The sequence below is a fragment of the Thunnus albacares genome, chromosome 3, assembly GCF_914725855.1.
Source record: "Thunnus albacares chromosome 3, fThuAlb1.1, whole genome shotgun sequence".
Lineage (NCBI taxonomy): Eukaryota > Metazoa > Chordata > Actinopteri > Scombriformes > Scombridae > Thunnus > Thunnus albacares.
In genome coordinates this window covers 15,682,364-15,707,144 of record NC_058108.1, presented here as the reverse complement: position 1 = coordinate 15,707,144, position 24,781 = coordinate 15,682,364, and the positions used below count along the sequence as shown (strand labels likewise).

Genomic DNA, 24,781 nt, shown 5'->3' with positions numbered 1-24,781 from the left:
AATGAGAGCACTAGGCTAAGGGGTGTGTGTGTGTGTGTGTGTGTGTGTGTGTGTGTGTGTGTGTGTGTGTGTGTGTGTGTGTGTGTATGTATGTATGTACCAAGTAGGCCTATTACTCATGTTGTGAGAACACAAATCTGTTTACAAAGTCACTTGTGGGGACTCACCTCCCTTTAGGGGACAAAAAGCAAGTCAATGAAAAAACTACTTCACACTTACTCCAAGCCAGCAAATTTAATCAGGACGTTTCCATCCTACTCAGATCTTCATTCAAAATGATTTTTCAGTGATGCTGCTTTCGCTGTTGCTGCTTTAAATAACAAACAGTGGCAGCAGGCTAGATCAGCTGTAATAAATTAAGGTTAATGCTAAGACTAAAGTGAAAAGTTTATCTGTTCTCTGGTGAATGTGCTCTCTGCTGCTGTCTGTAGTCAGCTGAAGACACATCACTCTGTAACACCACTGTACAGCCACAAGTGAACCATGTGTGTTCCGTAGTTCAACAGGGACCAACAGAGTAGCAACCCCTAGCTGATCACCCCACATCAATTTAAGAATCTCACAGTTAAACTTTGATTCATATCAACATTTTAATATGATCAGTTTAATAGTTCTGAATCAGGACAAGAATACATGCATACATACAGGATGTGTCAGATGCATTTAATGCTCATCTTACCTTCAGGTTGTTGCTACACTGTGAACATGAATTAGGCAAGCACTAAAAACTGTGATGTTTCTGCCAGCAAATGTTAATTCGACATCTTTGAGTCGTTGAGCCTTTTTACTTGCACATTCAATTTAATTCAATTCACTTTAATGACCACACACCTAAGCTGGTGGAATTCCTGAAAGGTAAACAGGTAAAGGTAAAAATAAGATTTGATAAGTGGATTCGATACGGGATTCAAATTTGCTAAAATGCTATTAAACCCCATCCCTAGGTCCAATCCTCTGATTGGCTTGTTTGTTTGTTTTTAGCTGTGGGAACATTCATTTACAAGGGCAACACCAGACCTTCTTGAAATGCTTAAAAACTCTGGCATGGGTAGCCTTTGTTAGGTTTAGAACAAGGCTCATTCATTTAAACGTCATAGCATATGGCAGTTATTCAAGTTGTTAAAAAGCAATGGTATCACAGACACAGAACTTTGTGTTTCCATCAACGTATATTAATGTACATTTTAAAGTATCGCATTAGAAAAGGCATAATTTGAAAAAACTTCCTCAATTTCGCAAAAAAGTTTTTACACTCACTTGAGGTGGTTTTTGCCTTTTTCGAAAAAGAGTTAATGTGCTAAATAGGAGATAGAAACACCTTTACTTAATAAGTTCTGATGAAGCCAACATAACTGATCAGCTGTTTCCACTGTCAGCATCTCCCCAGATATTCTTATGAATTTGCATGAAAACATGGCCAATTCTACCCGGCATGAAAGAACAATTACAACTTGCCCAAACAAAAACAAATTCCTGAAGACTTCTCTCCATTTTTCTCTCATAGATGGTCAAGGCGACTGGTTTTATTTCTGGTTCGCAACCTCTACTTCTTCTACTGTTTATTACAGCAAAATGCAATTGAACTCAACTTATCAGACATACATGCATACAGTAGAAAACACATACTCTAGCAAACCTCGGTCATGTGACTCTCTCAAACTAAAATAACTGAAGAACTAAAAGATTTCTGGAATATTTCAACATATTGAATTTAGGGAAATATACATATATGCTAACTGACTAATTATGTTTTTAATAAAGTTAATGTAATGTGTTCATTAAACATATAGTATAAGATTTATTCAACACATTATTTTTTGCCCCAAGATGTAATTATTAGGAGTTAGAGAGGAATGTTTCAAATATGCCAATTATATATTATTAAACTAATAATGAACTTCATTTTATGATTAAGTTGAAATTGAATTAATTTCTTTGACACCACCGATGTAATGAACAATGGACAAGATGATTTCACTGAACTGATTATAGGATTATGCATCTATGACGCCTTTCAGCTTGATGTCTAGCTGAACTTTCATGACTGTTGTTCAACTTTTCTATTTCCTCTCTGAGTTCTCTGTCATGCTGTTCCTTTAGTTTATTCATCATGTTTGTCATCTCCCTTTCTTTCTCCTCTCTCTCTCTCTTTCTCTCTGTCTCTCTCTCCTCCCTCTCTCTCTTCCTCTCCTCATTCATCTCCTCCTTCTCCCTCTTCCTCTCCTCCTCTCTCTCTTTCTTCTCCCTCTCTCTGTCAGCCTGGAGTTGGGCATTCATTTTCTTCATCTCTTCTTCATATTTTTCCTTTAGTTTCCTCTCCAGTTCCTCTTGTTCTCTGCGTATTTGTTCTTCCTTCTCTTTGAGGATGCGTTGTTTCTCCTGCTCGATTGCTCTCTCAGCCTCTTGGAACATCTTGTTGGTGTAGTGGCTTCCTCCGTTCTTCTGGACTATATTTCTGATCTTCTGGAGCAGCTCAATGACCTGAGCACCATCCTTCAGTTTATTATTGAAGACATGGTACTGGTTGTTACATCTGGCTACGAGTTCCTGCAGGTCTAGACTTTCATCCAAGAACTCCTCAATAGTGGTATCTTCAAGAAGGTCACCACCAGTAAAGAGCACCATGCTGTATCTGTCTGCAGCCTGGCCAAAGACTTCTTGAATCTTCTGCACCGTCTGCTTTTCCTCATCTGTGAATCTTCCCAGCCTGATGACCACCAGGAAGACATGGGGTCCAGGAGCAGCATAAGAGATGCACATGGTCATATCTTTAGTGGTTTCATCCATGCCGAACCTGGTGTCAAACAGGCCCGGGGTGTCGATAACAGCAACCTGTTGTCCATGCACCACAGCTTTGCCCTTAGAACAGTCTACAGTCATAGACTTAGCACTGAACTTTGATTCAAAGCACTGTCGTCCCAGGATGGTGTTTCCAGTGGCGCTCTTCCCAATTCCAGTCTTCCCCACCATCACTATCCTCAGCTCTGTGTCATTTCTTCTGATGGGTGCTGAGTACAAGAATGACAAGCATTAGATACGTACTGACAGTTCAGAATTCATCAACATCAGGGTGTAGATTTATTTTATTTAATACAACTCTTGCAGTGATAGCAAAACATGTCTTGATCAAATGGATAGAACTGTATGGATCAACAATCTACAAGAATCATTGAATTATTTCATTATTCTATCATTGTTATGACTCGTTATTTAAAGTGACGGCTCTCTGAAAATCCAGAGCATATAGTCAGATAAAAGTATGTGAGATTATTAATTTTTACAATGATCAAAGAAATAACTTGTTTAAGAAGACAAGCCAGAAGTAGATTTGATTAAATGAGTAGGAAAATGAATGCAAAATAATAAATGTTAAATAAATAATGAATTTATCATAATCACTATATTAATAAATAATCACATGGATAATTTGTGAAATTATTTTAGAAATGATTAAAAACTCAACTCATGTTCATGAAATGTTAGTTCATTGTTCTTATTATGACAGAGTTTTACTTTTTATTCCATAACAGATTTTTTCATTTCAAAATGCCTTTTTTCAAAAGACAATTTTTACTTCATGGAGGCATTTTTCACACAGTTATTTCATGTCATTTCAAGTTTTGATACATTTTGGTGTTGTCACCGCCCTCTCACCGGGCTGTGCACAGCCATGTCTGTAACGTTCCGAAACAGACAAGCTGACATTCCAGACCATTCTCATACTGACGCACAGGGCACCCTTTAGCGTCTGTATGAGATGCATGAAGTGGGGGTGCCAAAAATTGCAGTTCCTTGAATGGCCACTTGAGGCTGGCTCCAAAAGCAAGTCAATCCCTGTAGACCCGTAGATGTTAAAATGCCCAACTTAACAGCAGAAATAAACATGTTTACAGCCTGGTACAAAAAATGGTTTAGGACTCTATAGCTGATTTCATCCTACAGTCACACGTTCATATTTTATTAAGCAATAAAATTATGCATAATTAATAACGTTGCTGCTTTGAGTGACAGGTCGCTAGCTGCTAGGTGGCTTGTTTCAAAACCGCTCTTCAGAAACTGGTGGCTACATCCATATTTATACCGTTTATGGTTAGGGTCAGCCTGACCCTCTTGTCCAAATATGAACACTTCTGGCTCCAAAAATCCAAGATGGCAAAAGTCAAAATTCAAACTCAAGGCTTCAAAACGTGAGTCCACAAAACAATGGGTGATGTCATAGTGGCTACATGCATTATTTTTTACTATGGTGAGGACACGTCTGGATGCATTGGCCCATGACATCAATTCTCAATTAAAAGCGTGTAATGCCCGACAACTGCATTTGAGTTCTAATTCTGTCAGACCATACAAGCCCCTGCCACTCCATCTTCGACATGTCACAGCCACCAGTTAACACATGCAAATCAAGTGCCCTGCAGAGTAGCATGATCCACGTCTCCCTGACCAGCCTTCATTGGTGACAGCCAGGTAATGATAGTGTTTGCCCTAAGCCCCGGCATTGTTAGTAACTGTTGTGAAATTAAACCACTATTAAAACATCTCAATGCAGCCACTCTAACTTAGGCAATAGCTCACCATTAAGTTTGACAACAAGCAAGCTAGTCTGGCATAAAATAGCGTCGTCCATGAAAACAAGTGAATTTCGGTAGGCTAGTTCGTTCCTTTATCAGGCAACTGAAACAAATAAATATGCATTATGTGGTTAATAGCCTATGCAATCATATTTGGATAACTCTCCTCCTCTCCTCCTCTCCTCCTTCCTCATTATCTCTTGTCTCCTCCTCTCCTCTTCTCTCCTTTCCTCCTCTTTTCTCCTCTCCTCTCCTCTCCTGGGTCAGCAGCTCTTCTGTTAGCAGCAAGGTTCAGGCTCGAAGGGTTTTTTGGGGAGACAGGCTTTAAGATGTCATCAGAGCAATTAGCTGCAAGCTCTATTAAAGCCACCTGCTTTCCCCCCTTACTCACACACCTCCCCCCTCCTTGCCCTTCACGCCCAGCACTTACTTAAACACTTAAAATCACAATCTGCCAGCCATCTTTAAGGTGGTAGGACTACCTCTTTCTCCTCTTTCCATCCTGCCTCTGTCTACAGTTTCCTCTCTGGTTCAACTGAAGCAGACGAGAATAATAGTTTTAATTTTTACTCTCTGAGGGGTTTCTACTCTGAGAAAGAGTCTGAATTTATTGGTGAACAGGACTCAAAGGTCAACTTGATGAACTTTTACTTCCTGAGTGTAAAAGTGTAGATTTAGTTCTAGTTCAGGTAGATTTTATTCTTAAAAGACTGCAGGATTGTTCTGGTGATATGCAGTTTGACAGTTTGATTGATTCCCTATTTATTGTAAAATTGATCAAAGTTGCTATGGTTGGCTCCTCTGCTCACTGTGCATGTGTGTGTGTTTGTGTTCATACTGCAGCAGCGTCGTTGCTGCGTTGCCTGCTGATCAATGAGACAACCCAACAGATGTGTAATGTGAATTCATGTATTCAGTTATTAGTACCGTTTTTTTTTTTTTTTTGCTTGAGCACTTGCCCCCCAAAATGTCTGTGCACGGCTCTGACTGATGTACTACGAGTTGTGCGGTGATTGGTTTTCGCTCTGCCATTTTCAACATGAATGGAAAATGAATGGAATCCGTCGTATTGACATTAGTCGACAGATTTCGGTGTATCTGCACCATAACGCCAATGTAAACCCATACACATCATTATTAAATGCTCAGTGCAACTGCTCTGGCTGTCCATTCACTCCAATATTAACCAGACCGTAGCGCTATAAAATGCTGTGAACATCAGTGGGTGGGGTGGAGGACCCGCTGCCCAAAGTATTTTCCTCACTGTCACCATGTTAATGTTTTTTTTAATGATATCTTTACCATTTCTCAACACAAAAACATGAAAGAGTCCTTAATAACTCAATATCATGATAGGTTAATATTATGGCCATCAGTTTTAATTATTTCTCCTTTGATTTTGAGAAGTAAAGTTTATTTTTTCAGTATTGGATACTGGGAGGCGCTATACTATCCGTAATACTCAGCCACCGTTGACGAAGACAGTCCGGGACACAAATAGATCCAGAGCACCTCAGAGCATTTTGCATTACAAAAGCTTGCCCTGTAATCATATAATCTATTCCAAAATGATTCAGTATCTAAAAGTATATATATATAAACTTAGCACAAAAAGTAAGGAAATTTGTGTTTGGTAGATTTCTTCGTTGTAACAATGCTTCTTGCAGCAGAGCTGAGTATGTGGGTTGCGCCCATGAACAAATCTTCTCTGCCAATGCCAATCAGCTTATTCTGCCATTGACTCTTGTTTGGTGTTTGGTGGATTGGATGATTGAAGTTTGAAGAAACAAGACATATTGGCAATTTAACAATGTATTCATTTAACAAACAGGAGCCTCAGTAGCGTGTGGAAGAACCATACACAGCCACAACAGCCTGGCACCTCCTCCGCAAGTCAGCCAACGTGGTTGTGTTGGTCACTCTGGCACGAACAGCACGCCCAAGCTGATCCTACGAGTGTTCAATGGGGTTGAGGTCATGACTGCTGGCAGGCCATTCCATCCTCTCCACTCCCAAATTCTGGAGGTAGTCTCTGATAAACCCCGCTCTGTGGCGGCGAGCTTTGTTATCATGGAGGATTTGGTCGGTTTGGTTGTTCGGCAGAATGGCTGTGTGCCCTTCTTTATGGCATGTAAGAATAAAGAGAGAAAGATTCATCACTGTTTTTTTCATTCTTCAGAGAACTTCAATGCTTAAGAAATTCTCCTACACCAGACTGTGGAGATATGGGATTGCCACTGGTTTCAGAATCTCATATCGATATCTCTCTGCATTGAGATTGCCTCCAATGATGACAAGCCTCGTTTTTCCAGTGAGGGAGATGCCACCCCACACCATCACACTGCCTCACCAAAAGATGTTTCGGTGCAGCAATCAGCATAGCGTTCTCAGTGTCTTCTCCACACTTTGACCCTATGCTCCAACTGCCGTGGGCAGAATCTGGAGTCATCACTGAACATAACGTTCCTCCATGTGTTCAGGCTCCAGTGCACATGTTGCCGACACCAGCGCAAAGGGGCCTGACGGTGAAGGGCAGTCATGGCAGGCCTCCTGGCAGCCCTATGAGACCAGAGATTGGCTGCATGCTGTCTGTGCCGGATTGTCTGGGCAGAGAGCTGTCAGGCAGAAAGCCGTCTGGGCAGAGAGCCGTCGGCCAAATTTGTACTCCAGACAGAAAGCGTAAGTCTTGTGTGTGCCATATCAATATGTTGAAGTTATATGCTGCCCAGTCCCAAGAGGAACAAAGCCCCTCAAAAGAAGTGAGTTGTATTGCTGCTGCTTCAGTTGTTTCCACCTGCCCTGCTGATGATGGTGACCAAGGACAATGCACCTGCTCTGGGTGCCCGGCTGCAGAACTCACAAGTGTTGGTAAATCTAGAGACTCATGTGTCCTATCTTGCTGATTCTCAAAAGGAAGATATTCTCCAGCTGATACGTGGCCATCTTGCTTTGTTCTCAGATGTACCCACTTGCACAAATGTATTGCAGCATGATATTGACGTAGTTGATAGTACTCCGATCAAGCAGCATCCTTATCGTGTGAACCCTATCAAGTGTAAATTAATGCAGAAAGAGGTTGAGTACTTGTTAACCAATGGTCTAGCAGTTCCCAGCACCAGTTCTTCGAGTTCACCCTGTTTACTGGTTCCAAAAGTTGACTTGACTCCTAGGTTCTGCACAGACTATCGGAAAGTTAACAGTGTAACCAAAACCGTCTTGTTCCCTCTTCCTCGTGTTGAGGACTGCATTGATAGGGTAGGAACAGCTTGTTATGTGACAAAGCTGGATTTGCTGAAAGGTTACTGGCAAGTTCCCTTAACACAGAGAGCCTCTGACATCTCTGCCTTTGTCACCCCTGACAACTGCCTTCAGTACACTGTAATGGCATTTGGCATGCGTAACGCCCCTTCCACCTTTCAGCGACTCATGTGGACAGTGTTGTCTGGTGTAACTAACTGTGAGGCCTATTTAGACGACGTTGTAGCGTATTCACCTGACTGGGAGAGTCACATGAATACTCTCCTGCCTGTTTTCTAGCACTTTGAAAATGCCTCACTGACCCTGAACCTGAGTAAATGTGAGTTTGCAAAAACCACCCTCACTTATCTTGGCAAGGAAGTAGGTCAGGGACAGGTTCGCCCCCTTGCAGCTAAGATCAGTGCTGTTGCTGAGTACCCAGCTCCCATCACCAAGCGCCAGTTACGGCGTTTCCTTGGACCAGCATGTTACTATAGGGCTTTTTGTCGTAACTTCGCAACTATTGTTTTTCCTTGACTGACCTTGTCAGTCCTGCTAGGGAGTTGGTGTGGGATTCCAGATGTGAGCAGGCCTTCCAAGCTGTGAAAGCTGTCATGTGTAATTCACCAGTTCTTGCTGCCCCCAACTTCGCTGTTCCGTTCAAGCTTGAGGTTGATGCTAGTGGTACAGGTACTGCAGCTGTTCTGATTCAGGAAGACTTAGCAGGCATTGATCACCCTGTCCGCTATTTTTCCAAAAAGATCTCACAGACCCAGCAGAACTACAGCACGATTGAGAAAGAAGCTCTGGCTTTGCTGTGGGCTCTACAGCACTTTGAAATATATGTTGGTTCCTCTGTGCAGCCTGTTGTTGTTTCCTACATCGCATTTACAATAGCAACCAGAGGGTTATGCATTGGGCCAACATGGTTCAAAACTACAATTTGGACATCCGCCATAAGAAAGGCCAGGAAAATGTTGTAGCTGATGCTCTGTCACGTGTGTACAAATAATGTCACATTTAAGTGCCATCTTTATGGGGGGGAGTGTTACATCCTGTTTTGATGTTTTTTGATCCCTTTAGGTTGATCATCTGTCTGGCAGGCACCTGTGCTGATTAGAGGACTGAGTCCTGAGTCTATATAGGCAGGTCCTGTTTGTTCAGCTCTCTTTCTCTCTCTCTCTCTCTCTCTCCCCCTCTCTCTCTCTCTCTCTCTCTCTCTCTCTCTCTCCATCCTGCTGCAGCAGCACCTTTCTGGTGCTAGGTATCTGGTCTTCATTTATTTATCCATTTTCATTAAGTTACTTTAACAAATTCATATGTAGTACATTCCTACTCGTGTGGTGTCCATTATTATGTTTGGTGTTTGAGCCAGCTGTAACAATATCGTCCTGCAAACCTTGACTGCAAATCTGTAGAAGTAAGCTACGGTACCAAAGTGCTGACAGGGTGAGGAAACGGTCCTCTTGGGGTGTCATCTTCTTGGGACACCCTCTTTGCAGCCTGTCTGTGTTGCCCTATCGCATGGGCCCTATCCAGATCAGTCAAACGTGGCATGCCAATTCTTGGAGCAGACACCTACTGACCACTGTAGCAGGGTCCATGCTCACAGCACCTGGGGGTACCAGAAGCTCAAAACAAGAGTCAATAGCAACAGCAAAATAAGCTGTTTGGCATTGGCAGAGAAGATTTGGCAACCCATATACTCAGCTCTGCTTTTCCTTATCGTTCCGTTCCTTACAAATGTGGCACCATTTAAAAGGGAAATAAACAGGCTTTCCAACGGTATAAGATTTATTGCTAATTTTCACAATAAAGCAAGAGACTGTGGGTGTCATCATTTAATTTACACATGTTACACATATCAGCTTTTGCAGACATATTAGCACCTTCAGGTCTTTGGAATACCTTGCTATGATATATCATGCTCTCCACTGACTCCACCAAATATTGTTGTTTGTGATCATCCCTTCCTCCATCCAGCTTGAGCCATCACCGTACTGATAACACCTGATAACGGAGGATCACATGTGTTACACTGTGCTTTACTGCCAACAGTAAATGTTGCTGCTGACTTTATCAGTGTCTGACTTATATAAGCTGGAAATTTTTAACATGATGGTTAGTGCTAGGTTTTTGTAGTGAAATGAGCAGGTATTGTAGAGATAACGCCTCATTTCAACTAAATGAATCAGCTGTTCCTCATCCATAACAACGTGTCCTACAGCGCTTTCAACGCGAGCAACAGGAAGTAAATAGAAATAGGGCATCCAACAAAGCAGCCGTTATGGATGAATCCTGAGCTCTATCAGAGTTGTCAGGAAATTTTTATTTTAAGTAGCCTAGCTAAAAGTCCAAGATAAGCCTAAAACGTCTGAAATTAATCCTGCATCCCTGATTAGTGGTAATTGTGACAAAAATAAACCCAGATGAGAATTATAATAGTTTGTGTAACTTAGTTTTATTTAGTGGAGTCATAGGTAACAACTTTTACATTAGTTTACCTTGCATCAGTCACCTATGGAATTACATTTGTGCCTCATTCCTGAGCGTGTGTTGGGACATTTTGAACACAGAAAAATATTTTTTGCAATAAAATAAAATAAGTCTTTAAAACTGTAACAGTGAGAAAAATCCACACAAACAGACCTAATGGCACAAAGTGGAACAGGTTGGCTGAAAAAGATTGATTGATAACAAATTTGTTATTATTAAATGCCATTTCATCATAATGAATTGAGTTGTCATCATTTCTTCTATTTCATTTTGTTTATACTTTTCATACAATTTATTCATATGATTATTTACTAATGTCTTTATATTTATTCAGTATTGAACATTTTGAGGTTCCATATCTGTAAATTAAAGATAAATTAATAGTTTCAGTTCTACCTGGTATATATGTATATACTTCTTATTCTTAAGTGGTTGTACCTGACCACTCAAGAAAAATTAGGATTTAATGAATATGAACACAACAAAATTTTCAGTTCTCCCTTGTATATCTCTATAGGTATATATATATTCAGAGGTTAAGGAATAGCCTGTGGATGAAAGTTTAATACATATTATCATAACTTACCACAGGTGGTGTGTTTGTTGTCCATGTTTGGGTTATAGAGTGCAGAGTGCCTTTGAAGTGAAGATGTGAGTCTTTCTGCTGCTACGACTCTTTATATGATGGTTACAAAGCGCCAAACCACACCCACAAATATCTTCAGACATCACAATAAAACTAGAACTGAATCTTGATATGGATTTGTGCTGAATATGTATGTTGACGAATTAGATTTTTGTATTCATATCGTCCACTTTAACATTTTTTATTTCTGTCTCAGGTGCTTTCCCACTTTTGCTCTCCTTGCACACTGTGCAGACCTCCAGAATGTGGAAATGTTCCTGTAAATCATTACCTTCACAATCTGTTCAGCTTTGTGCCATCAGGTTTGTTGGAGTACACCTTTCTCACTGTTACAGTCCTAAAGACTTCACAATTTTAGAAAAAGAAAAAAAAGACAATGCATGAGAAACCAAGGTGACATGAGAATAAAATAATATACACCTTTTTACATGTGCACACACGTGAGTGCATGCGTGTAAGTGTGCATATCTCAGTATGGATGTGTGTGTGTATGTGTGTGTGTGTGTGTGTGTGTGTGTGTGTGTGTGTGTGTGTGTGTGTGTGTGTGTGTGTGTGTGTGTCAAGAAACCCCCCTTCTCTCCCACTCCCTTCATCCCTCTTTCTTCTTTCCCAGACATTTGCCATCTTGATCATACATGGGCATGAGAGTTTGTTAAATTATAGGAGTGATTTTGTTGTTGTAGCCAGTGTATTATGAAATGAATAGAGAGATTGTCAACCATGTGTTCTAGCAGGAATTGTCATGGGATTATCAAGTTTTCCCTCCTTTTTTCCACAATTAATATCAGGGTTTGATCAGCACTGGCTGAATTAGAGAGGTGTTATCCCTTCTCTCTTACATTGTTGGGGGGTTATCAAGTCTTCCCCCTCATCATTCTCCAGTTCATCTTTATTTTCCAACAGTGTTAAAACATAGTGCATGGAGTAATAAAGCACTATTTGATTCCTAATTCCCACAAACTAATAATAATAATAATAATAATAATAATAATAATAATAATAATAATAATAATAATAATAATAATAATAAACTTTATTTGTATAGCATCTTTCATACAAAATGCAGCTCAAAGTGCTTCACATTAAAAAGATAATAAAAGAAATAGATAAATAAATAAATAATTGAGAACATTAACAGGAAGAATAAAACAAGGCAAACAAGAAAAATGAGAGATAGTGCATTACATTAAAACAGGGGAGACACAGCTAAAAATCTTAAGTAAAAGACATAATCATTCCTGAATAAGAATACAAATGCCTTAAAATGGATGAAAATGTTTTAGTGTATGATATGGTGTAAAAGTCATACAATAGAAAGGCTAAGTTAAAAAGATATGTTTTTAAGTATTGTTTAAAGCTTTAAACAGAGACTGCTTCTTTAGGTAAACGTCTTTAGGTAAGGCATTCCAGAGTTTGGAAGCATAATTGAAAAAAGCTGCATCTCCAATTTTCTTTTGGATAGCCTTATGGATCTCAAGCAGTCCTGCAGAGGAAGATCTAACGGCTCGTGAGGGAGCATAAGGTATCAGGGAGTCTGTGATATAGCTCGGCTCTGATCCATTGAGAGCTTTATAAATGAGTAACAGGACTTTGAAATCGATTCTGCAAGACACAGGGAGCCGGTGTAGGTTAGCCAAGACTGGAGTGATGTGTTCTCTCTTTTTTGTTTTTGTTAATAGTCTGGCCGCAGAGTTTTGAATAAGCTGTAGTCTTTCAATCGACCTTTTGAGAAGACCTGTAAAAAGAGCATTGCAATAGTCTAATCTACTTGAAATAAAAGCATGAATTAGTTTTTAAGCATCTTGCTGAGTCAGGAATGGTCGAACCTTGGCACTATTTCTGAGGTGAAAGAATGCTGTTTTAGTCATTTTGTTTATATGGGACTTAAGGCTCAAGTCAGAATCTAAAATGACTCCTAGGCTTGTTACCTCTGATTTGATTAAGGGAGTCAGGTTGCCAAGTCTTTTAAGGATCTCATCCCTTTTTGCTTTGGGGCCAATTAATAAGATTTCTGTTTTTTCCTCATTTAATTTTAAAAAGTTGTCACTCATCCATTTATTGATTGCGAACAGACAAGCAGTCAGAGAGTTTAGAGTGGGTTACTTGGTTCTACAAATATATATAATTGCGTATCGTCGACATAGCTCCACAATCCAAGTTAGGTTTCTTTAGCAGAGTCACAACAGCAGTTTTGAAATTATCAGGAAAAACACCTGTTTCAAGGGATGTATTAATGATATTTATGACTGTGCTTGAAATACTATTGAAGACCTTCTTAATGAGTGCAGATGGAACTGGGTCAAGGCAACAGGTGGAAGGGTTACTTGTAGCTACAATCATACAAAGTTCTGACTTTGTGATGTTGGAGAATTTTCTCATTTTTGCCTGCTGTTCACAAGGTTGCCAAAGGTCACCAGGAGTTTTAACAATTTTACCTCTGATGGTTGTGATTTTATTGCTAAAAAAATTGGCAAATTCCTCACATTTGAAGGAAGAGGCTTGGGTAAGAAGGTCTGAAGCATGGGCAGGGTTTAACAATCTGTTAATGGTAGAGAACAGTATTCTGGGATTGCTGTTGTTTTCTGAGATGATTTTGGGAAAATAGGATCTTCTTGTAGTGCGTACAGTCTTGTTATAGGTAACCAAGTTTTCTTTGTAGATTCTACGGTGGACCTCCAGTTGAGTTTTCCTCTATCGCCTTTCTGCTGCTCTACAAGACCTCTTCAGCTCGCGGATAGTGCTGTCTATCCATGGTGATGTCTTTACACAAGGCTTCCTTTTGACCTTGAGTGGTGCCACCTTATTTAGGGCATTTCCCATTTTTGGTTTAGGGCAGAGATCATTTGTCAGGCAAGCAGTTCACACTATGTGGATTAAACGTACTTACAAGCTTGACAAATTCATTTTCTGCAGCATCATTTAAAAACCGCTTAAGCACCATGCATTCTTTTGCAGTTGTAGTTACAGGCAAGACCCTGTAAAAAACACACAGTAGTGATCAGAGATAGGGATATGAGACACTGAAATATTGTCATATTATGGGTTATTGGTTAACCCTTTTGATACTACCAGATCAAGTATATTGCCTTGCTGATATGTTGAGTGAGTTCTAAGCTTTCAAGAAGATTCAAAAATTCCAGAGCCTTGGAGTCAGCAGTGTTGTTAATGTGAATGTTGAAATCTCCATTTAAAATTATTCTGTCATATTTGGTGATAATAAGAGCAGTCAGCTCAGAGAATTCTGGGGGAAATAGTGCTATGTGTTTTGGAGGCCTGTTTATTGTAATAATGAGTACAGCTGGTTCAGTATTAAGGACAAGGGCCAGATATTCAAAGGATGAGAATTTACCCAGGTTGACCTTTGTACAGCTGAGCTTTTTTGAGTAGATGGTGGCAATTCCACCCCTTCTTTTTCCTGTCTCCCTGACTGAGAAAAGCTGTAATCTGGTGGACATATCTCAATGAGTGTTGCAGTATTGCTCATATCCAGCCAGGTTTCAGTTAGATGTATATGATCAAGCTTATAATCAATTATGAGATCATTAATTAAAAATGATTTGTTGGCTAGAGATCTAACATTGAACAGAGCTAGGTTTATAGTACTTGCTGGGTCCAAATCAGATGGTGGTTGACAGGGAATTGATATCAAGTTCGAATGAGTTGCAGTATGAACTGGGAGCACCATGTTTAGTCTTTTGCTGGTCACAACAGGAATGGGGAGGGTTACAGGCACTGAGATAGAAGGAGATGGAGACCCAGTGTATGAGACAGAAACTCGATCTGATGTCAGCGCAGTGGGTATGGATGCCGGGGGAGGACAGTAGGGGGGGCTAGAGCAGGAAACAGTGGCCTGTGAGACCAGAGAGGAAGAAGGGGACTTGAGGGTGTGTCTGTGGGTAGTAAACAGTCAGTCATGTGATGAGGACTGCACAGCATGCTGCAAGTTAGCCACTAGCATGCGGCTACCCAGCCTGTTGGGGTGAATTCCATCGAGCCTGAAGAGGGCGAGACAGTTCCAAAACAAGTTAAAATTGTCTATAAAACCCATATTGCGATGTCTACAAGTGGACTGGAGCCAAGTGTGGAGGCTAAGGATTCTGCTGAACCGCTCAGCTCCACGGGACACTGTGGCAATAGGACCAGAGATAAAAACACTCATTGCACAAGTATTTAGGAAACTAAAAGGGTAATTAAAATCATTTTTAGTCAATTCTGACTGCCGGCGAACTGTATCGTTTGGTCCCACATGGACTATCACTTGTCTAATAGAGGACAGGAGTGAGTGCAGTAGACCTGGTAGCTTATCCAGGATGACCGGGACCGTGGCTCCAGGAAGGCTGTGTGTGGTTGAGTTGAAGAAACGGATGTTCCTGGTTATGGAGTCCCTGACTATCAGTGTACTTGGGTGGAAGAGAGGGTGAGGTGACGCTGAGTGTGGGATCACGGGGCTTGATGGAGGGGGGGCGGACTGTGAAGGAAACTTCATCCTTGGCGATGAAGTGGATGGAGATGGGCAGACAGAGAGGGGTGCAGGAGCTCGCTGCAGGGCCGGGGTAAAGTGCGGTATGGAGCGGCGAGCCCTGGTGCGAGTGGAGAGCTCATGTATGGCTGAATGAGGGATCAGAGGCGACGAGCTGTGGGACCCACAGAGCGGCAGAGGGGATGGGGAAGAAGACTCTGCAGGCAGAGGAGGAAAGTCATTCTGGTCAAGGAGGTCGTACTTGTTCTCCAGCTGGATGCTATAGTTAAGGGGTGCACGGGAGGAGCGCCTCCCTCTCCTGCTGTGCACACCGACCAAGGACCAGGGCTCATGATGTGATGGAGTGGAGCTGATCAGGATTTTAGGCTTAGCCCCGAGCCGCATCCAAGACTCACCGGGGACGGTGACTGGGTCGTCAGCAGCAGGACAGTGGACAGTGCCAGCAGAGTCTGGGAGAGAGGTGGCCTTAGCAGCGGGACAGGTAGCTATGGGATCAGGCACTCGGGCACATACCATGTCACTCTACACTGGACCAAAATTGATGTTGTCCATTAGCATCTCGGCTTCGTGGATCTGGTGGAGTGTGGATATTCTGCCTTCCAGCTCCGCGATCTTTTCGGCCAGGTGGGCACAGCTGACACAGCCTGAGGTGAGTGGAGCCATGAAGTGTAGATGTGGTGAGCGCAGAGGCTGCGACTCGGAGCCCACAGCATTGATAGGTGATCGACACCAATGACAGCAAGCAGCAAACAGCAAGACTTACTGGCATGGGTCCAACAAGTGGACCCGCTACGGTGATTATGCTTCAATTTGAAGATCGTAGATGGGGGCTCGTCTTAAACCGGTATCTGCAGTCCCTTTTGCGCTTGTTAGCTCACAGGGCTAAAAACAAGCCGGTTGTACTAGCTGAGGCTAGTACAACCGGTACATCCGGCTGTACTAGCCGAATGTACAGCTAGTACATTCGGCTGTCCGAATCAGTAAACGTAAAATTTAGAATCTTAAAATCCGGGCGCATGATGGCTAAAATCCTGCCTCAGGTTAAAAGATATAGTTGAGGATAACCAAAATCCACAAAGTGTATCACAAAAAATGTGGCTTAAAACTGGGTAAAAAGTGAATTTATGGCAGAGTTTCTGGTGGACAACCACAACGCCGACGCATGCACAAGAAACTCCCTGATGCCCCCTAATGGGGATATCCGACAGTTAGGTACAGGGGGTGGTCAGTGATCAGGTTGAGGGGTCTATCCTATGCCCGCCCTTTAAATGATAGGGGGGAAAAGGAGTACCCCCATCAATATATATACACATCCTGTCATACTGATGTTTCCATCCATTTCCCAGGAGTCTTGTAAGCAAAGATCCCACTAGTGCTGGTGATGAGACTGTGCCTCTGGCTTTGTAAACCCTTTATGGCTGGCCATTGATTGAGTGATGGTCCTCATTGGTTGTTACTATTTCAAAAATGAATTGGTGCGAGAGGATGGAAGCTAAGGACAGCAGTGTGATGCATAGTGACTGTTTCCTGCACAGAGCTCTGACACTCTCAGCTCTGGTGTTAAATACAGCAAAGTCAGCTAAACTCCTGTTTAAACAAACATGTAGCAGCATCTCTACTGTCTCCTCTACCTTCCAGTGTGATCGACTCTCCAGCTGACAGCACTGTCAGCAGCCAGCAGGAAAGACCCTCAGTAGTGTAGACCCCGGCTCTTGGTGGGCGGCCATCTGCTTTGACCGGTTGGGTTGAGAGAGAGAAAGAGAGAGGGAAAGGGTGAGGGGGGACAGAAGAACAACAACCATAACAATAACAATAAGTATAAGCATCAATAGCCAGGGAAGGATGCCATCAGGACTGTGAAGGACCGCGAAGGCTCGGCCCAGAACCCAGGGTTTCCTGTAAGATGAGAAAGCACAAAAAACTCCAGGGAAGAAGCAAAGTTATTGACATGCATTGATGTTACATGAATGCATACAGATGGAGAGGAGGAGGAGGAGAGAGGAGCTCAGTGCATCATGGGAAGTCCCCCAGCAGTCTAGGCCTATAGCAGCATAACTAAGGGCTGATCCAAGGCGAGCCTGGTCGGCCCTAACTATAAGCTTTATCAAAAAGGAAAGTTTTAAGCCTACTCTTAAACATAGAGAGGGTGTCTGCACCCCGGACCGAATCTGGTAGATGGCTCCATAGGAGAGGAGCCTGATAGCTGAAGGCTCTGCCTCCTATTCTGCTTTTAAAGACTGTAGGAACCACCAGTAAGCCTGCATTCTGGGAGCACAGTGTTCTAGTGGGATAATATGGTACTATGAGCTCTTCAAGATATGATGGTGCCTGACCATTAAGGCCTTTGTAAGTTAGGAGAAGGATTTTAAATTCTATTCTACAGGAAGCCAATGTAGCGAAGCTAAAATGGGAGAAATGTGATCTCTTTTTCTAGTTTCAGTCAGTACACGTGCAGCTGCATTCTGGACCAGCTGGAGAGTCTTTAGAGACTTGTTAGGGCAGCCTGATAATAAGGCATTGCAATAATCCAGCCTAGAAGTAACAAATGCATGAACTAGTTTTTCTGCATCTTTTAGGGACAGGATGTGCCTGATTTTTGCGATATTACGTAAGTGAAAAAAGGCAGTCCTTGAGATTTGATTTATGTGGTAGTTAAAGGACATATCCTGATCAAAGATAACTCCCAGATTCCTTACGGTGGAGCTGGAGGCCAGGGTAATGCCATCCAGAGTAGCTATATCATTAGATAATGTGTTTCTAAGGTGTTTAGGGCCAAGCACAATAACTTCAGTTTTATCCGAATTTAGTAGTAGAAAATTGCAGGTCATCCAGGTCTTCATGTCCTTAAGGCATGCTTGGAGTTTGTTTAACTGATTGGTTTCATCTGGCTTCATTGATAAATGTAATTGGGTATCATCTGCATAACAATGAAAATTTATGGTGTGTTTCCTAATAATATTACCTAAAGGAAGCATATACAAGGTGAATAGAATTGGTCCAAGTACAGAACCTTCTGGAACTCTGTGTCTAACCCTTGCCTTCATGGAGGATTCATCATTAACATGTACAAACTGAAATCGATCTGATAAATAGGACTTAAACCAGCTTAATGCAGTTCCTTTAATGCCAATTAAATGTTCCAGTCTCTGCAAAAGGATTTGATGGTCGATTGTGTCGAATGCGGCACTAAGATCTAACAGGACAAGTACAGAGACAAATCCTTTGTCCAATGCAGTAAGGAGGTCATTTGTGACTTTCACCAGTGCTGTCTCTGTGCTATGATGCGCTCTAAATCCTGACTGAAAATCCTCAAATAAACTATTGTTATGTAGAAAGACACATAACTGATTAAAGACTGCTTTCTCAAGGATCTTAGAGAGAAATGGAAGGTTAGATATAGGTCTATAATTGGCTAAAACACCTGAATCAAGAGTAGGCTTCTTAAGAAGAGGTTTAATTACAGCTACTTTAAAGGACTGTGGTACATAGCTTGTTACTAAAGACAGATTGATCATATCTAGTAAAGAAGTGCTAACTAAGGGTAAGGCTTCCTTAAGCAACTTAGTTGGGATGGGGTCTAAGAGACAGGTTGATGGTTTAGCTGAACAAATCATTGAAGTTAGTTCAGGAAAGTCGACTGGAGAAAAACAGTCCAAATATATGTCAGGATTTACAGCTGTTTCTAAGGTGCCTGTGTTTGGGGAGAGAACGGTGCCTGTTGAGGGCTGGAGGTGGTTAATTTCATCTCTAATAGTTAGAATTTTATCATTAAAGAAGCTCATAAAGTCATTACTACTGAGAGCTATAGGAATACATGGATCAATAGAGTTATGACTCTTTGTCAGCCTGGCCAAAGTGCTAAATAGGGACTGAGGGCTGTTTTTATTCTCTTCTATTAATGCTGAGTAATAGGCGGCTCTGGCATTACAGAGGGCCTTCCTATATGTTTTAAGACTATCTTGCCAGACTAAGCGAGATTCTTTTACTTTGGTGGAACGCCAAATCCTTTTCAATTTTCACGATGTTTGCTTTAATTTGCGGGTTTGGGAGTTATTTCATTTATACATCACTTCATTTAACTTGAAGGTTTTGTTACACATGTCAGCTGTTGCAGACATATTAGCACCTTCAGGTCTTTGGAATACCATGCTATGATATATCATGCTCTCCACTGACTCCACCAAATATTGTTGTTTGTGATCATCCCTTCCTCCATCCAGCTTGCGCCATCACCGTACTGATAACACCTGATAACGGAGGATCACATGTGTTACACTGTGCTTTACTGCCAACAGTAAATGTTGCTGCTGACTTTATCAGTGTCTGACTTATATAAGCTGGAAATTTTTAACATGATGGTTAGTGCTAGGTTTTTGTAGTGAAATGAGCAGGTATTGTAGAGATAACGCCTCATTTCAACTAAATGAATCAGCTGTTCCTCATCCATAACAACGTGTCCTACAGCGCTTTCAACGCGAGCAACAGGAAGTAAATAGAAATAGGGCATCCAACAAAGCAGCCCTTATGGATGAATCCTGAGCTCCATCAGAGCTGTCAGGACATTTTTATTTTAAGTAGCCTAGCTAAAAGTCCAAGATAAGCCTAAAACGTCTGAAATTAATCCTGCATCCCTGATTAGTGGTAATTGTGACAAAAATAAACCTAGATGAGAATTATAATAGTTTGTGTAACTTAGTTTTATTTAGTGGAGTCATAGGTAACATTAACTTTTACATTAGTTTACCTTGCAGGACTCACCTATGGAATTATATTTGTGCCTCATTCCTGAGCATGTGTTGGGACATTCTGAACACCTGATAGCAGAGGATCACATGTGTTATACTGTGCTTTACTGCCAACAGTAAATGTTGCTGCTGACTTTATCAGCATCTGACTTATATAGGCTGGAAGCTGTTAGAATGACCAGCGTTTGATGGTTAGTGCTGACCTTGACAGGGCTAGATTATCAATTGGGCAAAGGTGGCACAGCAGTGATAACTTTATGCATGTGGCACAGCATTTACACACATGGCACAGCAGTGGTAACTTCATCCATTGCCATCTTCACTGTTATGCAATTTTGGACAGTAAGATGATTCCCACTTCTTTACAAACTGGATCAACCATAATGTGTAATGTACAGTGTTTAGACAAGCTGTTTTTAAGAAATTCATTTGTAGATACATGCAACAACAAATATATTTATTCATCAACATATAGAATAGTGATAAACCTAGACCAAGTTATCATCTTTTCCAGGAGCTGTGGCTGGGACTCGCTCACATGTGACAAATTAACACATGGGTGCAGGGGAGCTGCCTACATGAGCACAGGGAATGTGATGGGACTAAGCAGTGGCTTGTAAGAGTAAGTAAGTTTGATTATTTTAGGCCATATTCACATGCTCATAGCACAAAATAATTCATCTTATTAATGTAATGGATGAAATCCCCATTATTGTTCTAAATGTATAAACAATCTGCTCCAAAAGTGAATAAACGGTGAAATGAGTCCCCACTTTTCACTTACTTTTGGAGGGGCCTACATAATCATGGATTTATGCTACATATAAGGACTAATGACTGATAAGTTGTCTTTTGATTAATTACTATTAAGGAAAAAGATAAATCCAGATATCGAATTTGGTGAGAAGAAGGGAATTTATTTTAAAAAATAGAAGATGGCAATATCAGAAGCACAGTATACTCTGGATTCAGCTCAGTCAAATTGAATCCCCGGCATTGTAGTATTTACACTTGTATACATTTTTCAAAAATACTTGTAAATTGTAGTAATCAATAGCTGGCATTTCCTGATGGCCGAGACAATGTCTAGGAATATATATTGTTGGATCTGGGAGGAACAGGGACCAATAACCAGACAGTGAGGTAGTCTCATAAAAGAGTTCATCTAGAATGCTAATATCTGAGGGTTATTAACATTCACAGGTGAACGAAAGAGGCTTGAATTCGAGCTCTGACTCCCTCAATCAGCCACTTTTCACAAAATATAATACACAATAATGACAAAAGACTTCTCTTTAAAAATATAACAGTATTTATTAAACATTGTGTTTTCCAAGTATGTCAACTGCAAAGCCCCAGCAAGAAGGAAATGTAGACATGAATGACAGAAATGTAAAGATCTTAAGCTACAGAATTTTCATAGATATTTACGTTGCTATGCATGCAGTTCCAACCAGCCATAGAATCTAATGGACTATTTTTTAGCAGAAGCAATAAAATCAGTTTTAAATCAATAAAATCAGTTTTAAATCAATAAAATCAGTTTTAAATCAATATTTTGTCTCAGATTATTGATTTTAGTAAATAGCCATGTAATAAGCAAGTGATTCAAGACCTGCACCACCCTGTCAGGATTCTTTTCACAATAATAACCCGCTCACTGTACATTATCCCTTACATTAAACATGAAAAGCAACAATCTAAATAACTCCAAAAATTTTTATAAGCCACAGAACAGGGTGAACTATTTTTCTTATTTATGGACCTATATATGGTTCTGTATGTCTCACCTCCAAAACCACCGAGGAGAAGAAAGTCAAAAAAATTATCCCCTTTCTGCTAACAGTAACACTTGCAACAGACACATTTCTACATGACCACAGTGCCAACACATTAGGCATATAACTTTGTTAATGCAGAAATTGAATGTGTCTGAATGTATAAAGTTTCACTCAACACATAGCAAGCAGTGATCATCCGTTACCAGTAATAGGAAATGTCTTTCACCACAGTGGCCAAGAAGAGATGTTAACAACAGGTAAACGAGGATGCCGGTGAAACAACAAGAAATAGGGAGTATGCCTTGTGGAAGCGTGGATACAAAGACGTTAAGCATTAACATATTTGGCATTGCATCACCATCAGGTAAAGGTAAAAAAAACATTATTAGATGACAAACCAAGAGGAAAACACCATGAACACCCACCTGCAAAGCTGTGCTTATGCCGTACACAACTAAAGGTAGGTGGAGGTCACAATCGTCGTGGGTGTCGTTAACATATTTACGCAAAGCACACTTTATATTTTGATTTGGTCTTTCATCCTTAACATTCCAAAGGAGGTAAGAAATATATTTAATAATCTTTTTTCTTTCAAAAGTCACAAGACAGGTATGAATTACATAAAAAAAGAAAAATTTCATTACCTGCCTGTTTGTCTGGGGGTGATACGCACCGGAGACTGAATGTTCTATTCTGAGAATGTGGAAGATTTTCTCATTTAACTATGGATGGTTCAGTAACAGGAATAGTTACAGTGGTTCTGACAATGATGAATTATTTTATGTAGGGGAAAAAATTAGCAAGAAGAAAGAAGGCTATCAATGTGTTAAAAAAGATAATAATAGCTAATAAACAAGTTAAGATAGATGCAACAAAATTATACCCATATTAAAATGAACAAACTATACTTTATAAGGGTTAGTACTTTATATTGTAATTATTGTAAGTATTTATTTGTATTTTTATGCAGAGACCATGTTTTTAATGGTACCTCATTGACGAACTCCTTGCCTTGGTCAGTAATGATTTTCCTGACCATGCCAAAAGAATACATCTTGCCCACAAAGGCTGCAGACACTTCAGTTGCATTCTTTGAGGGGCTCAGCAGCAAACCACTTGCATACTTGCCAAATGAGCTTACCTTTAATTATAAAGTTTGAAGAGGCATGGTGCATTTCACTTTGCTCCATCCTGGATATGCTGGGGGGAACACACCATTAGAGATGTAATCTCTCAAAAGCTGATAATACTTGAAATCAATTTTTTATTGATGCTGTAGTTATCGAGCAGTGACACAAGACTGTCAGACTCAACTCTAATGTTGTTTGCCCAAGTGGAGTTGCTGTACTTCGCTGTCGAAGATGGTGGACCCGCTCACACATACACGGTGCAGATTGGGCAATGATGCAAATCGGGCAGTGACCATGGATATATTATAAGAGCTGGATACCGGACTAAAAATGGCGCCCATTCAGTTCCATAGGCTGGCGCATACAAGCCCCCAGGAACAGCGCCGGGCTGTGAAGCCGACATAGCAGCCGAACCGTATAATTAAAAAAAACTTTTTCTCATAGACTTACATTGTGAAAGAGGTATCTGTAAATCAGCGGGTAAGTTTTTTTTAGCATCACAACCCCTGCAAAATGACTTGTGAAATGTCTCACTGTCAGAATTTGATCCATTCAGTCTGATCGCATTTCAAAAGTCTAGAAGAGCCACACGATTAAATCATCTTATCCCCATTCAAGTTAGCTGGAGGGCTAAACCGGAAGTAGCCAGTTCGGTGAAAGTCACTAGTGCGCTTGCTCTATGGGCCCAATGATTCCAGAAGATCTGGGTAATTTTATATCCGGAAGTCGAACTTTTTTGGCTTCATGTGCCACTGAGCAACTTTCATAGGAATGAACAGGGCCCCACCTCCAACACTGTATCCAGTTCTCTTTACACATCCATTAGCGCATACTCCAAAAAAAGTTTCTAGCTTACGAGTTTCCTTTTGCATAATGTGGCCCACTGAATATGCGCAGTAGTGTTTCCCCACCTGCGAGTTCCCGCTCGGCCCATAGACTTTACATAATACAAAGGGTCATTTTTTAGCTTGTTTGCAGTTGGAGGTGTCCTATAAACAGTTTTGTAGACGTCTCTTTTAAAATGGTGGTCTATGGGGAAAATGCTTTTTGGGCCGAAGGGGGATTTTTCGCTGCAATACTGCAAATGACCACTGGGAAAAATTGGCTGCAAGGCTGAGTGGTGGCAGCTCTATCCAGCTCTTATTATACATCCATCTGACAGCTTCAAAACAGCAGTTCACCAAACCAATGGGTGACGTCGCAGTGACCACGTCTATATTTTTTACAGTCTATGGTCTAACCAAGTCTCGCTCAAGGAGAAGTCTCACTCTGAAATCTCGCGAGTGTGATAATAAAGTATAGGTACATTTTTTCCAAGTCTGTCTTAAAACAATGCTCACATGTACATTAAAAGAGTTACTATTGCTTGTAATTGTTGAGGAATAAAATCCACAGTCCTCGTCCTGCCCAAAAGTATGAGACTGTAGTCCACTAAATATAGTGAAGTAAATTATCTGTGTTTTTACAACAGTGTAACTGAACATTGACATTTGAATTAACATTTAAATGAGAGAAAATAGTCATTTGATGCTTTAAAGACCAATATGTTACATGAAGACAAGTACTGTGTGTTAACATTCTTTGTAAATCTGATTTAATTAATTTACCATATCTGGATATGATTAATGTCATTTTGATTATGGTGTGATATTGACTAAATTGTTTCTTGGCTACTGCAATTTCAATAAAATTCTA

The 24,781-nt window shown here is 40.8% G+C and overlaps 1 protein-coding gene across 1 annotated transcript; it reads right to left on the bottom strand.

The window, feature by feature from the left end:
• Positions 1-430: 430 nt before the first annotated feature.
• LOC122978828 (GTPase IMAP family member 4-like) lies at positions 431-10,938 on the bottom strand. Its single transcript, XM_044345853.1, has 2 exons — positions 10,891-10,938; positions 431-3,008 (listed from the first exon to the last, which is right to left on the bottom strand). The coding sequence occupies exons 1-2, from the start codon at positions 10,913-10,915 to the stop codon at positions 1,987-1,989; spliced, it is 1,047 nt and encodes a 348-aa protein (XP_044201788.1). The 5' UTR covers positions 10,916-10,938; the 3' UTR covers positions 431-1,986.
• Positions 10,939-24,781: the final 13,843 nt, after the last annotated feature.

Excerpts from the sequence above, each read along its gene's own strand:
- LOC122978828 (XM_044345853.1), bottom strand. The coding sequence starts at position 10,915 with ATGGACAACAAACACACCACCTGTG. Across the intron at positions 3,009-10,890 it reads CAACAAACACACCACCTGTG|CACCCATCAGAAGAAATGAC; the intron begins GTAAGTTATGAT and ends TCTTGTACTCAG.